Source organism: Papaver somniferum, chromosome 3 (assembly GCF_003573695.1).
Source record: "Papaver somniferum cultivar HN1 chromosome 3, ASM357369v1, whole genome shotgun sequence".
Lineage (NCBI taxonomy): Eukaryota > Viridiplantae > Streptophyta > Magnoliopsida > Ranunculales > Papaveraceae > Papaver > Papaver somniferum.
In genome coordinates, this window is record NC_039360.1 from 152,732,165 (window position 1) to 152,744,559 (window position 12,395).

Genomic DNA, 12,395 nt, shown 5'->3' on the forward strand with positions numbered 1-12,395 from the left:
TAATGGTTTTCTACTATGTATAGGAAACAAAAGGGTAATTTATATTATTTAGGATGTGTTATGTATTCTGTAGGATTATACTTAATTATGGTTTTGTACTATGTATAGGAAACAAAAGGGTAAAAGTAAAAACTTGGAAGAAGATGTGGAAGATCAACCTGATGTGGAAGTTTAACAAGAATCAGCCCAAGAGAAGCAAGATGCTACACGACGTACTATTGGGTTGCACATTCCTGATGATGATGATGTAATCGCTGCGCGAGAAGATGGTCTACCACACGGTCTTCCAGCCGACGAAGGCAAGGTGTTGATTGGTTACAGAGAGTCTTGGGTTAATAGGATACATGAAACTCCTAACCATTGTCGTGCAGTCCGAGTTTTAAGACATCAAAGGGCTGCACATTGGGATTTGTATAAGGAGGTTCCTGAGGTGATTGCTATAGTTCAAGCCTCTGGTTTATGACCTGCCATTAGGTATGGTCATCAGGAATGTGATAGCGTGACGTCCTCCTCCTTTGTCGAGTGATTCGCTTCGGAGACTTACACATTTCATCTCCCCTTTGGCAAGATGACGATCGCTCCTGACGACGCAAATAAGATTACATGCCTTAGTGTAACCGACGAAAGCGTGGATGTTGCATTCTATAATATGAGTTGGGATGAGTTGTATAAGTTGGCGGAAGAAACTCTAGGTTGGCCAAGATCAATAACCGAACTAGAGTTTTGTTGTTATGTAAAAGATGTGTCTTCTATCCGAGATGATAAAGGTGCATGCCACAAGAAAAACAAGAAGTTTAAGTTGTTGAGGTTGAAAAACTATTTTTCAGATACAGCGGAGAAGGTGAAAGATGGAAAGTTGGTGATGACTGAGGAGTTAGTGAAGCAAACTGCAACAACATATATGTTGTACACTCTTGGAAGAGATATCTTTCCCGATCTATCTGGGAACAAGGTGAGTGCTCAATATCTCCAATTTTTCAAGGATGTTCACTCCGTTAATAGTTATGCTTGGGGGACAACGTCACTTGCCTACCTACTCAATCAACTCGCACAAGCCTCTAGGTTGGCAAGTACAAACATTGGAGGGAATTTCACTATGCTTCAGGTAATTATCTTCATGAAATATGAATTTGTTGTTCTTTCTAACTAAAATAATGGTAGTTCAGTAAAAGGTTCGGCGCAAAATGAAACATAAAACACAGGCTGATCCTTGTACTTTCAAGGTTCGGCAAATACGTGAATTTTTATTGTGTGCCGAACCTTGACAGTTCAAGAATTGGCTTGTGTTGTAGGATGGCTTGGTTCCAAGATGTAGAATCCATGTTGAATCACCATTTAGCGGGTTTACTCTGCCGAACCTTGCACTGAACTACCACTTTTTCGGTTAACAATAGGAATTCATTTTTTGAATATTGTCTGAATTATTCATTAATAGTAGGAATTCATTTTCTTTGTTCGAGGATATATAGGTGTGGGTATATGATCATTTCCCAAAATAAAAATTGGCCAAAACACATGACAGTTGGGTTAATATAACGCCAACTGCGGCTCAATATGAGTTCGAGGAAAGCAAGATAAGGAATAATAAAGAAGTGTTTATTAAGTTGAGAGAGACATTAGACTCTTTGGATGGGAGTGACGTGGTATTTGATCCATATTTGAGAGATCTTCAACAAAGATTATGTTGTCCAAGATAATCGTGTGTTGATAGGTATGTACTACAGACCTTTGTTTTATCCAGGTGGTTTTGTAATATATGATCCTCGCCGAGTACTACGTCAATTAGGATCTATCCAAACGCTCCCAGTGGTTGACGATAAGTTCAAGTTGATGCCATTAGGTCCTAAGGGAACCAAAAGCACTTCCTCTTCGTGGTCTCCCAAATATAATCTAGAACCAACCTTAGAATATTGGAGAAAGTTGGAAGCCAACAAGTTAAATACGTCTCACTTACAAATTTTGGATGAAGATCCTCGTGAAGTTGAGCCGGGCTACATGGATTGGTATAATGAAATTTCACATCCCCTGATTATTAATAGAGAAAGTCAAGTTGTAGCTGACAGGGAGAAGGCAAAGCTCGCCAAAAAGAAGTCCAAGACTGTTAACATTCAAAAGGCATACAAAACAACGGTAAACGATTTCTTCAATTTTTAGTTGTTTAATTTTTACACATTTAATTGTTAGTTCTTAAATATTATAACTCTTGACTTTTCTATCCTCAGGTTGCGGCGGGTAAGTAGTTGTTGAAAAATTTGAAGAAAAGACTTTCTTGCAAAACTGCGATGACGGTGGAGGAGCAAGAGGATTGGTACAACAAGTGGGATGCGGTTATAAATAAAGGGAAAGGACCGGATAAACCCGCAAAAAGGCCGACCACGACAAAAAGGTGAAGGCTCAAGCAAGTCGTGGTGCTAGGGGCGGGCCAAATGGTGAAGACGACGAGAATGTCCGTCCAAAAGGGAAAAGAGGTCGTGGTCAGTGAACTATAAGTTTGGATGTGTAAACTGCCTTGAATGTCCGTATTTTCTTTGTTAAGTACACTGTTTTTGTTATTAGTCGTTAAGTAATCTTACTTTGTTATGGTTTGTTAAATACACTTGTTTGGTTAAGTACCTTGTTTGGGTTTATATGTGTACTTATATGTTAAGTACCTTGGGTTCGGCTCAAACGAGTATTTTCGTAATAGCCGAACCTGTTGCTCATATGGTTCGGCTGATAAGTAAATTATTCATATGAGTCGAACCGTACACTGATGGATGTATTGTACAATGACTAGTTTTTTTTTTCCCAAAAAATATATCCGTTGAGACCGTTTCTATATATAGTATTATATTTATAGTATTGGCTCTGTGTAACTTATTTGGCTCTGCGTCATTTATTTTTCCTTCTGTATTCATTCATGGAACCATTCACCGTAGAAGATGATAAAATGCTTGTTCGAGCTTTCATCCACACTTATCGTGTTTATGGTGAACGTCCTGATGTGCATAATTCAATGTTTTGGAAAAGAGTAAAAGAATTTCATTTTCGGTTAGATGGAAATCCGAAACAGCATAAGCGGCTGGAATTAGCTGAAAGATTCCAGCAAATCCGTTATACGATGAAAGATTACATCAGAGTATTAGGATGGGTTAATCAATATCATAGCAGCGCAACTAATGAAGAAAAAGTGAGTAATGCAAAAGCTTTATGTTGCAATATGTAATTTAATTTTCCTTTTGTTTAACTAACTTTTCATTCCTTTATATTTAGGAAGCAAGAATTCAAAGACTTTGGGAAATACGCCATAGAGGAAGATACGAGCTCGGAGTATGTTACAGATGGCTGAAGAGAAGAATTCCGAGATTTATAAGAGACCTTTGCGTCGAAATACACCAGATGGTCGAGTATTTGTCAGGTTCGACTTATAAAATAAAAGTCGAGTCTGCCGACCCTGTAGTTTTTTCAAATTTTGAAAAACTAGTCGTTGGACTTTCAAAAAATAGCCGTTATAAATAGTACAACTTATCAAACATATATATACCCACGTATGGTATCTCATTATCAAAACACAAAATGGCAACCTCTAGTCCTAAGTATACTCTATAAGAAGATTTGTCTCTTTGCAAACATTATGTAACGTACTATCCATAGAAGGGTGTTGAGCGACGGGTAAAGGGGCTAATGAGTATGTACTACTTGGTCAGAATTCATAAAGCATTCACCAAAAGAACAGGTAATTCTAACAACCGGGATAGCGCATCATTTTTTTGTCGAATTGAAACAATTAAAAATAAAGTTAAGGACTTCATAGATATGGTTCGGATCGTCAACCGATATGGGCTTAAAGGTGAAACAAATGATGAGATTGTTGTTCGAGCTCTGGAGGAATGGAGAAAATGGAAAGGAAAAAATTTCAAATATGAACCTCACTACATCATCCTTCGAAAGTTTCTCATTTCTCGTTTAGATTATTAGAAGCTTGTAATGGTTACTTTGTAATGATTAGTTTGTAATGGTGATTTTATGATTTCATTATTTCAAACGGGTTTGGTAATATAATCTCAGTAATAAGTTCGACTATTGTCATAAATATAACATATAAGCCGAACCTTCATACTTGAACAAAAGTTTTTTGTTCATATTACATGGTTCGGCTTGTAGAGCAAATAACCAAATCAGCTGAACATTATACTGTATGTTCATGTATATTTTCATGAACATCGTTCGGAAAACAAATAACCATATCCGCGAGCCGAACTATCACACTTGGAAATATTCAGTTTAGACTTCAAGGTTCGGCTTATCATTGAATATAACTTTTGAGCCGAACATTACACTATATGTTACGTAAGTGTGCATGGCGCTAGTTCGACTCAAATTATTTTATACGTGATAGCCGAACCTGAAACTCATGGTTCACTTCCTTTGCACCAACAAACATAGTTATTAAAAAACGGCAAAATATTTGATCCATAATCAACTTTTAAGGATACAGACCACAAAATATATTCATTCATAAGATGCGCTTGAGGATACATTATATAACAATCCTAATCTCATATCATCCTCGGCATCCAATGAAAACAAAATGCAAAAACAAAATATATCCACCCGATGTATTAGATTAAGTATTAGGGTGATCCTAACCTTACAACATCTTCTTCATCATCTTCAAAAACCTCTTCATCATCTTCATCCTCATCATCCCTTAAATTTATTAGTCCGCATTGTAGCGGTGTATAAAAACTTCTCCAAAGTTCCATTATCGTCGCATAATTTGCACACCAATCCATCGAGTCATTTTCTTGAAGAAGAGGCCAAAAGGCTAATGGACACAATTGAGGTATTAGGCAACCGGGTCTAAGCTTAAGACCGATATAATAGCAGACTTGAAAAAATGCAATAACAAGTATTCTATCTTTCACATCCTCATGGCAAGGTTTTGTTGGCGGAGCGTAGGTGAAACAACTTCCAGCCCTCGCAAAAGAATGAACAAGGCAATTGATCTCCGCAATTTAAAACCCACATATCGGCATTTGCATCAAATGGTCACTTGTGATGACGATATCCCCATGTAAACGCCGTTCAAAGCTAATGAACTCTTGTGCGACCCCGTGGTCTCCGCCACCTCTCATCATTGACATGTAGAAGTCCTTGTTTCGGTGTAATGTTTGTAACAATCTTTGCCTTATATAATTTACTTCGTCCCCTTGCTCTACCGGATGGTTTCCATCTTTAAAAGGTCCTAGTTGTTCCGCGGTGACATGGAAACCACAATTTCCATCCCCTTCGACATCTTTCATAGATTGATATACTCGTGAATGGCTTCGGGTAGGTTGAACAAGTAGTTTTTGTAAATCATATTAGTTGGTCACAAATACTTTCCCAAACTATCTCTTTTAGGACCTTTCATTTTACCATCCGCATATATGGTCTTTTTCTCCTTTTTCTTGGACACCGGAGTACTCTTTGTTGTTTCCATTTGTTGAGATGGAAACATCTTACCCTTAAGCTTGACGTCTTCTTGCAACGGGGGAGGACACAAAGGACCACTATTGTTAACTTCTTTGTTACTTGTTTCACCTTTATCCTTGCTTGGTCGACCACGTTTCTTTAAAAGTTTCACTTCATACATCTTGTCTATCTTCTCTATTACCTTCTTCTCTTCTTCATACTTTGCAACATGGTACTCGACCCCGATTGGATCCCTTCTGATAGGACCCCTTTTTTTTCCAAGTACATTCGCTTTTTCTCTTTGCTCTTTTCGGGTTTCTTTGGAGGGTGGCCTACCTTTTTGTGGCCCCTTTTCCGGTTCTAGTATACCTTGTTGTGTGTGAGGATAGAGGATTGGCATCATGTTGTGCCATAATATTTATTTTTGTGCCCGGAACATCCCACGGTACATCTCGGCCAGCCTTTTTCCATAAGGTGTGTCCCAAATCTCTACATCATCATCATCGTCGGGGATAAGATCAAAACTCAATTGTTTCTAGTGAGGATCAATATCCTCAAAAGGTACCATATAATCCTTGTACCGAAGTAGATCATGCCGACACGGAAGTCCCATGCTTTCCCTCATTTTACAAACACACTCGTCTTGGGAGTTAGCATCCATTTTTTCCATCAAATCCATTTCCTTCATTATAAGTTCAAAGCACAAATGAGAGACCCGATGGGTTAGTCACCGGAGCCACTTATTATCCAAAAAATCATCATGCTTCATCATTAGACTTTTCTCGAATAACGTTTTAATTCTTATAACATCACTCATGAAATAGTCTCCCATTGCGTCAAACACCGTGATGAACGTGTCCACGCACCCAAATAGATTCCTCTTCAAACGATAGTGAGCCGACTCTACCATACTTGTAGCTTGGTTGTAGAAGTGCTTGTGGTGGTTTATAAATGCCCTTACAAATATATATTTGTTGGTATCCAAGAATTGCTTGCGTAAATATATAATGATTTCCGGGTATTTGACGCTCCAATTCGCAATGAGTTTTGCAACATTTTCTTCATACACTTCTTCGGTGATTGACCATACCAAAGCATCCCAATCGTTGGAGAAACATGCCCACATCCTTTCATTAGCCTCATATTCTTTCTTGAATTGTTTCTTCTTCACTTCTCGTTCTCCATCCGGTAATTTAGTAATCTTCTCTAGCTCTTTCAACTTAAGTGGTTGAATTATCGGTCGGCATTTTTTCCTAACATTATTCCATATATGAAAGGTACAAAGAAAGTTTTGCACGTTTGGAAATACCTTCCTGATAGCAAACAACAATGTCGCCTCTTGGTCGGTTACCATGATCTTTGGAAAAGCATCCACCCGGAAGACTAACTTAACTTGTTCCAATGCCAAACATAACTTTCTTTCAACTCATCTTTCAAAAAACAAAAGGCAATGGTGAAAGGTGACTTGGTTGACGTATGACCAACAACGTTCATCAAGGGCATATCATACTTATTGGTCTTGTAAGTGCAATCCAATATGAGAACTTGTGGGAAGCATAACACCAACTTTACGCATTCCGGATGGGCAATAAAAAGGTGCGTCACATGGCCGAATTCATCCAATTTCTTTTGGCAAGCATAGTTCATCTTTTGCGCCAACCACAATAATTGTTGCATCACCAACCTACCTTGCAAATCCTTCCTTCTCAAAGTACCTCTAGCATTATAGATTTGTTGCAACGTAGTCTTGTTATTCTTATCATCCTCCTTCAATTTACTAAGAATTTTAGAGGGTGCCATACGTGTTCGTGTCATTTTATCTACCTCCGCATATTCATGAGCTTTGAGTCTTCTGGCTCTATAATGTCCATGAAGATCCTCTGGACGTGGATGGTTATGACGACAATCCATATCTTTATTCATGGAGAAAACCCTTTCATTTGAGTTCCAATTGAAGACGATTTTGAAGGGACAATTTATCTTCCTTGATTTAGTCTTATACTTTTTCCCGATCTTCCCAACATACACCTCACCCTTTTTGTTCTTGCTTACTTTCTTCTCGCCTCTCTCACAAACCATCTCAACCCGCTCCTTTCTGCTTTGTCTTCCTTTAACTAGGACGCAATTGATTTTCCAACCATGTTCCTCAGCCCATTGAACAACTTCATCTCGAGTTTTCCAGGTCTACATGATGGCAAGTATAAAAATTAAGTTTTATTAATGATTTCGAATACAACATACTTGAAAAAATAATAAAAAAACATAAATTAGATTACCTACCAAGTCAGTTTGGAAGTGATCTTTAGTATCTTCATGATTGACATCAATTGGCGGTGGTTGATCCTCCATAGTTTCCATTTCAGAAATAATCTACAACAATATCACATACGTTCAGGGTAAGGTTCGGCTGATTCGTAAAAATACTTGAAAGACGATTTTACGGTTCGGCTGGTTCGAGTTAGAATTACAAAGACGAACTAGTAAACATATAAGGGTTAGGCTCATTGGGGACTAACATTATAAGCCGAACCAACACACTTAAGATTTATCAAACCAATAAAACTATGTTTGGATGGAATACGTGACAGCCGAACACGATACTGTAATTCAGAAATATTTTAGTACATGGGTTCGACTTATAATGGAACAACATTCTAAGACGAACCAAGTAAATTAATTGGCGCGAAAAAAATTCAAGGACAGTTCGGCTTATATAGAATTCAATCATATAAACCGAATTGTTCTTATATTTCAAGGCTCGGCATCCAAATTATTTGTCGAACCTAACCCTGTTGCGCCGAACTAAGTTCAAAAATCCAAACTTTTGGTGGATTCAAGCTACAAAATGGATATTAAACAACGTCTACGACCATACATGTGTATTATTAGCATTGGGTTCCTCATCAATGTACTCATCTTCTGGATTTGGCTCCACAAAGGAATCATCTTGAGCTTGAGAAAAAAGTAGTTTGAGATTGAGTTTGGGTAAAATCGTTTTCATAATCTAAAAAATAAGCCATCTCCGGATCTCCATCGTAATTGATATGTATTTTCTTAACTTTACGTGATGAAGATTCACCTTCCTCACTCGAATTTGGATCACACATGTTTCAACAATCACAAATATCACAAAAGAAAAAAAAATTCTCTACTCCTCTTCTTCTATAATAACTCATTCAATCTCTTTAAAAAGATAATTATTATCCTAAATGAACACTAATACAAACTTTAATCATTAACAACTAATCATTAAAATTAATACTAATTAAACACTAATCATCCAAGGGTATTTTAGCATTTTTAAAAGTTGCTAGATAAGGGATAGCCTAAAAACACTATTTCTAACCATATTCTTATTGAATATGCCCCAGAATTTTCTTGTATGTGCCAAATGATGGTACACATGGATAGGCAAATCTCCCACTGGACTTGCTCTAAGAGACTGGATATCTGACTAGAACTCAAACGTGTCACTCAACAATATCTACACCCTTCAATTTATTATTTCCTTTATCCTCATCTTCAGAACAGTCTCTTCTCTTTGTTTCTCTGCAATGGCTACCACTACCATTCTGAGATGTGGTTTCTTTCCTACTTCACTCCATCACCACCATACCCACCATTTCCAGGTCTCTCTCTCTCTTCCCCTGTCTCTCACTTTTGCTGATACTGAGGATGTTACTCTCTTATTTGTTGTCAATTTTTCTTTTTCTATTATAATGCACAGACATGGAAAGTTAGGACTTTGGGCATGGTGGGGAAGAACAAAGCATCTTTCCTAACACCTTCCATAACAAGGCGGTATTGTGCTATTTATTTATTTTTTGTTGTGTAAATTAAGGATTAAATTAAAGCTTGTAAAGTTATAGGGAAAACAAAGAAATAGCTATAGATGAACAGTACACATTGACAGGAAAAATAAAGAACTAATTACAGATAAAAATTGATTGAATTGGCACTCATTTTATTAGTTTTTTATTCAATTGGATGGAAGATGTACCAGTTTGACTGCTGGTACCTGCCGGACCATGTTACAGCTGCATTGATAGTTTTAGGGACCTCAAGGCCGATAAAAACTGATTTTGATTAATTTGAAGCGAATTTTTTTTACACCCAGTCAAGCGTTGTTTCCTGACATTCCAGACCTAGGGTTATGCTTTGATATTGCTAAACTTGTCTTTTCTTTTCTTTCTAGTGAACTGTTCTAGTTTTGTGAAATATTCTGTTTAAACGCATTGATGATAAGTAACAATAATCCGTCTGGTTTAAACAGGAGAACTATGGTATTTGCAGTCAATGATGCCGAGAAGTCTTTTAAGCAAACTGTGGAAGTGGATAGGTTGATAGATGTGCTAAGGGACTCAAATGAGAAAGAAGTAAGTGGAGAGTCGCGTTTAAATTGTTTGGAGCACTCGTCATTTTAGTTCTGGTAGGAGTTCGGCAGAGAAAATCATATAATAAGCTGAAAGGTTAAATGTGCCAGGATGCAACTTATCTCTCTCTTTTTCTTTTCAGCTTCAGAAGCTTGTTGTTGAAAATGTTCTTGCATTCAATGAGAGTTTCTGGATTCGACTTGCTGCTAGAACAGAGACATGCAAATCCGAGGATGATAAAGCATGGTTTTTGACTTGGTTGATTATAACTCACTTTTTTAAATGATGTTTCAAGCATTGCCTCCCATGGAAGTTACTAAGCTTCATCTAAAATTACTACAATGCAGAAAGATTATGAGGAATTGGCGTTATCTGTTATGAGTATCGTGGATCGCCTTGTCAATAAGACCAGAGTAAGGTTCACTCCGACATTCTGACTCCTCAAATTCTGATGGAATTTTCGTGTTTCCTTGAATGTTAGCTTTTGTTTATTGCTTCTGTGTGTGGACCTTTACAAGTTTCTGACGTTTAACTTGTTTTCTTATTCCGTGCAGGAGAAAATAGAATCATCCACAGATATACTAAAAAGTATTTTACGGCCTGTAGTTGACGTTGAGGAAGAGATTGCATGGCCTCCAAGAGATCCCAAGGCCCTTGTTCAGATGGAGAAAGTAAGTAAGAGTTGAGTTCCTAGTTGGACCAAGTTAATATATTTTTTTGGAGATGAATAAACTGATTTATAAAAGCTTCAAAGAATATATCAAAAACTGAGATGATAATATTATTGAGACCTGCTGCTTATTTGGGTAGAGATACACTCGGGTTATGTGATGCCTTTTCTTTTGGCTGTTCGCCAGGAACTAAATCAAAGGGAACAAGAGGGTCAACTGGATGAGGGGTTTCTTGCCGAAGTCAATGCGCAATTACGGCAAGTGAGTTATTAGTTCTTCTCACTGGTCGTTGGGTTGCTTCTACATTTTGATAAATCTGTTGTACACCATGATTAATTGTTACTATCTAGTCAATGTAAGGGGTAATTCGTAGTAGAGCTGCTGATTTTGTAATCAGTTATTTGCAGGCAAATGAAGATGTGGATAAACCAGGACTTGCAGCCATGTTGCAGAAAGTATTACAACTCTATGCTTCAAGAATTCTCTCTAAACGTAGTTATGCCATGAAAGGTATTTGAAATACCATAAATATTAAGTCACTAGTAGGGTGAATATAGCCAAGGAATAAGAGGAAATAGTAGATCCCTTCAGGTTGAGGGATTACCAATACAATTTTGTAAGAAGTTTGGTTGTTGCTTAGTAGTAATTTCTGTTTTTGAGTCCATGCCACTGAGCTTTTTGTTTTTGTTTTCTTATCCAGGGAATGAAATTTTGAAAGCTGAGGAATTCCTTGAGAATATAATCAAAGGTACTGGTTTTCTGAAATTTGATCTGACTGCTACATTAGGAAAACATGAATCCTTCAACATTATGGTAGCCACTAATGAGCACGTCAACTAGAATAAGCACGGCATGTCTTCACTGCCATTGCTTTGGAGTTGCTCATATTTGACTTCACTACTTCCGAAGTAAATTTGTGTTGCTCTTTCTAGCTAGTTATGATTAAGTAAAAAACGAACCTTATCGAACTGATTTGAATACTCCTACTGAGCAATTGCCACATGCATCCTCACTGATTTTTTTTTGCTGAAAGTAACATCCTTGATGTCATATTATTGTTGTAGCACCCGAAGAAGAATGGAATAGATTATTGCTCAATGGTCTGACTCTTGGAAAAGGTGAGGTGGCTGCAGACGACCTATATGCTGTCATTAAGAAAAGAATTGAGCGCACTTTGATCCGAACTGTAAGATACACCCTTTGACCTCGTAACCATTATAGTGATCTCCACTTTGGTGATACTGCTGAAATATTTTCACTGCAGGAGGGAGGATCGTACCAGCAGCGAGTTCTGACAGAGTTTTTGAGGGGCATCAAGTCGAGAGCAGAGCAGGTTGTCCAAATACTTGAGGGCAAGCCACAGTGAATTGTAATGCAGTAATGTTTAGTGCGAATATGGTTACCTCTTAGTTTGCTAGCTGAATTATTACACACATAGGAAAAAAAAATCTAGAAAATACAAAAAGAATATCTCCTTTTCACAGAATTTGTTTAACTGTTATATGTGTTGCCCTCCCTTTCACAAATGGTATATATTCAATGAGCTTGTCTTTTATCGAGCAAGTATTTACAAAATAATATGACAAAATCACGAAGATTCTATCATATATTTAGCTTAATTATCTCTGAAGTAAAAAGCATTGGGAGAACTATTTGTTTATGGTTCATGTAAATTTCAAAAACATGAATTCACGCCTTGGTTCAAAGAAGAAGATGTTCGAGAGAGACCAAGATGAATTCCTAAGCAGACGGTATCAAGATCACATTATTTTATTAAAAGAATTCTGATTCTCAAGTAATCGTAGTCTCATGGAGACACTGCGGAACATTTAACTGGTGAAGTGCCCTTCTCTAATATAGATGTGCTTTTAGTAACTCATTGGCTGCTTTTGTCAGCCAATCAGAGGGTATCCAG

General features: G+C 37.4%; 1 protein-coding gene across 2 annotated transcripts; it reads left to right on the forward strand.

Annotated features, from left to right (window-relative positions):
• The first annotated feature begins 8,917 nt into the window (after positions 1-8,917).
• On the forward strand, positions 8,918-12,085 carry LOC113357696. 2 transcript variants are annotated; one of them, XM_026601134.1, is made up of 11 exons: positions 8,918-9,065; positions 9,164-9,237; positions 9,710-9,812; positions 9,952-10,050; positions 10,157-10,222; positions 10,364-10,480; positions 10,667-10,741; positions 10,888-10,990; positions 11,181-11,228; positions 11,545-11,666; positions 11,745-12,085. In XM_026601134.1, exons 1-11 carry the CDS (start codon positions 8,991-8,993, stop codon positions 11,844-11,846), a joined length of 984 nt encoding a protein of 327 aa, XP_026456919.1. In that variant the 5' UTR covers positions 8,918-8,990; the 3' UTR covers positions 11,847-12,085. The 2 variants fall into 2 exon arrangements, with proteins under 2 accessions (XP_026456919.1, XP_026456920.1); XM_026601135.1 differs by having other exon boundaries at positions 11,545-11,598; positions 11,745-12,039.
• The last annotated feature ends 310 nt before the right edge of the window (positions 12,086-12,395 follow it).

Coding starts and splice junctions, on each gene's coding strand:
- LOC113357696 (XM_026601134.1), top strand. CDS start 8,991: ATGGCTACCACTACCATTCTGAGATGTGGTTTCTTTCCTACTTCACTC. Junction 9,066..9,163: donor ACCATACCCACCATTTCCAG/GTCTCTCTCTCT, acceptor TATAATGCACAG/ACATGGAAAGTTAGGACTTT. Junction 10,742..10,887: donor TCAATGCGCAATTACGGCAA/GTGAGTTATTAG, acceptor AGTTATTTGCAG/GCAAATGAAGATGTGGATAA.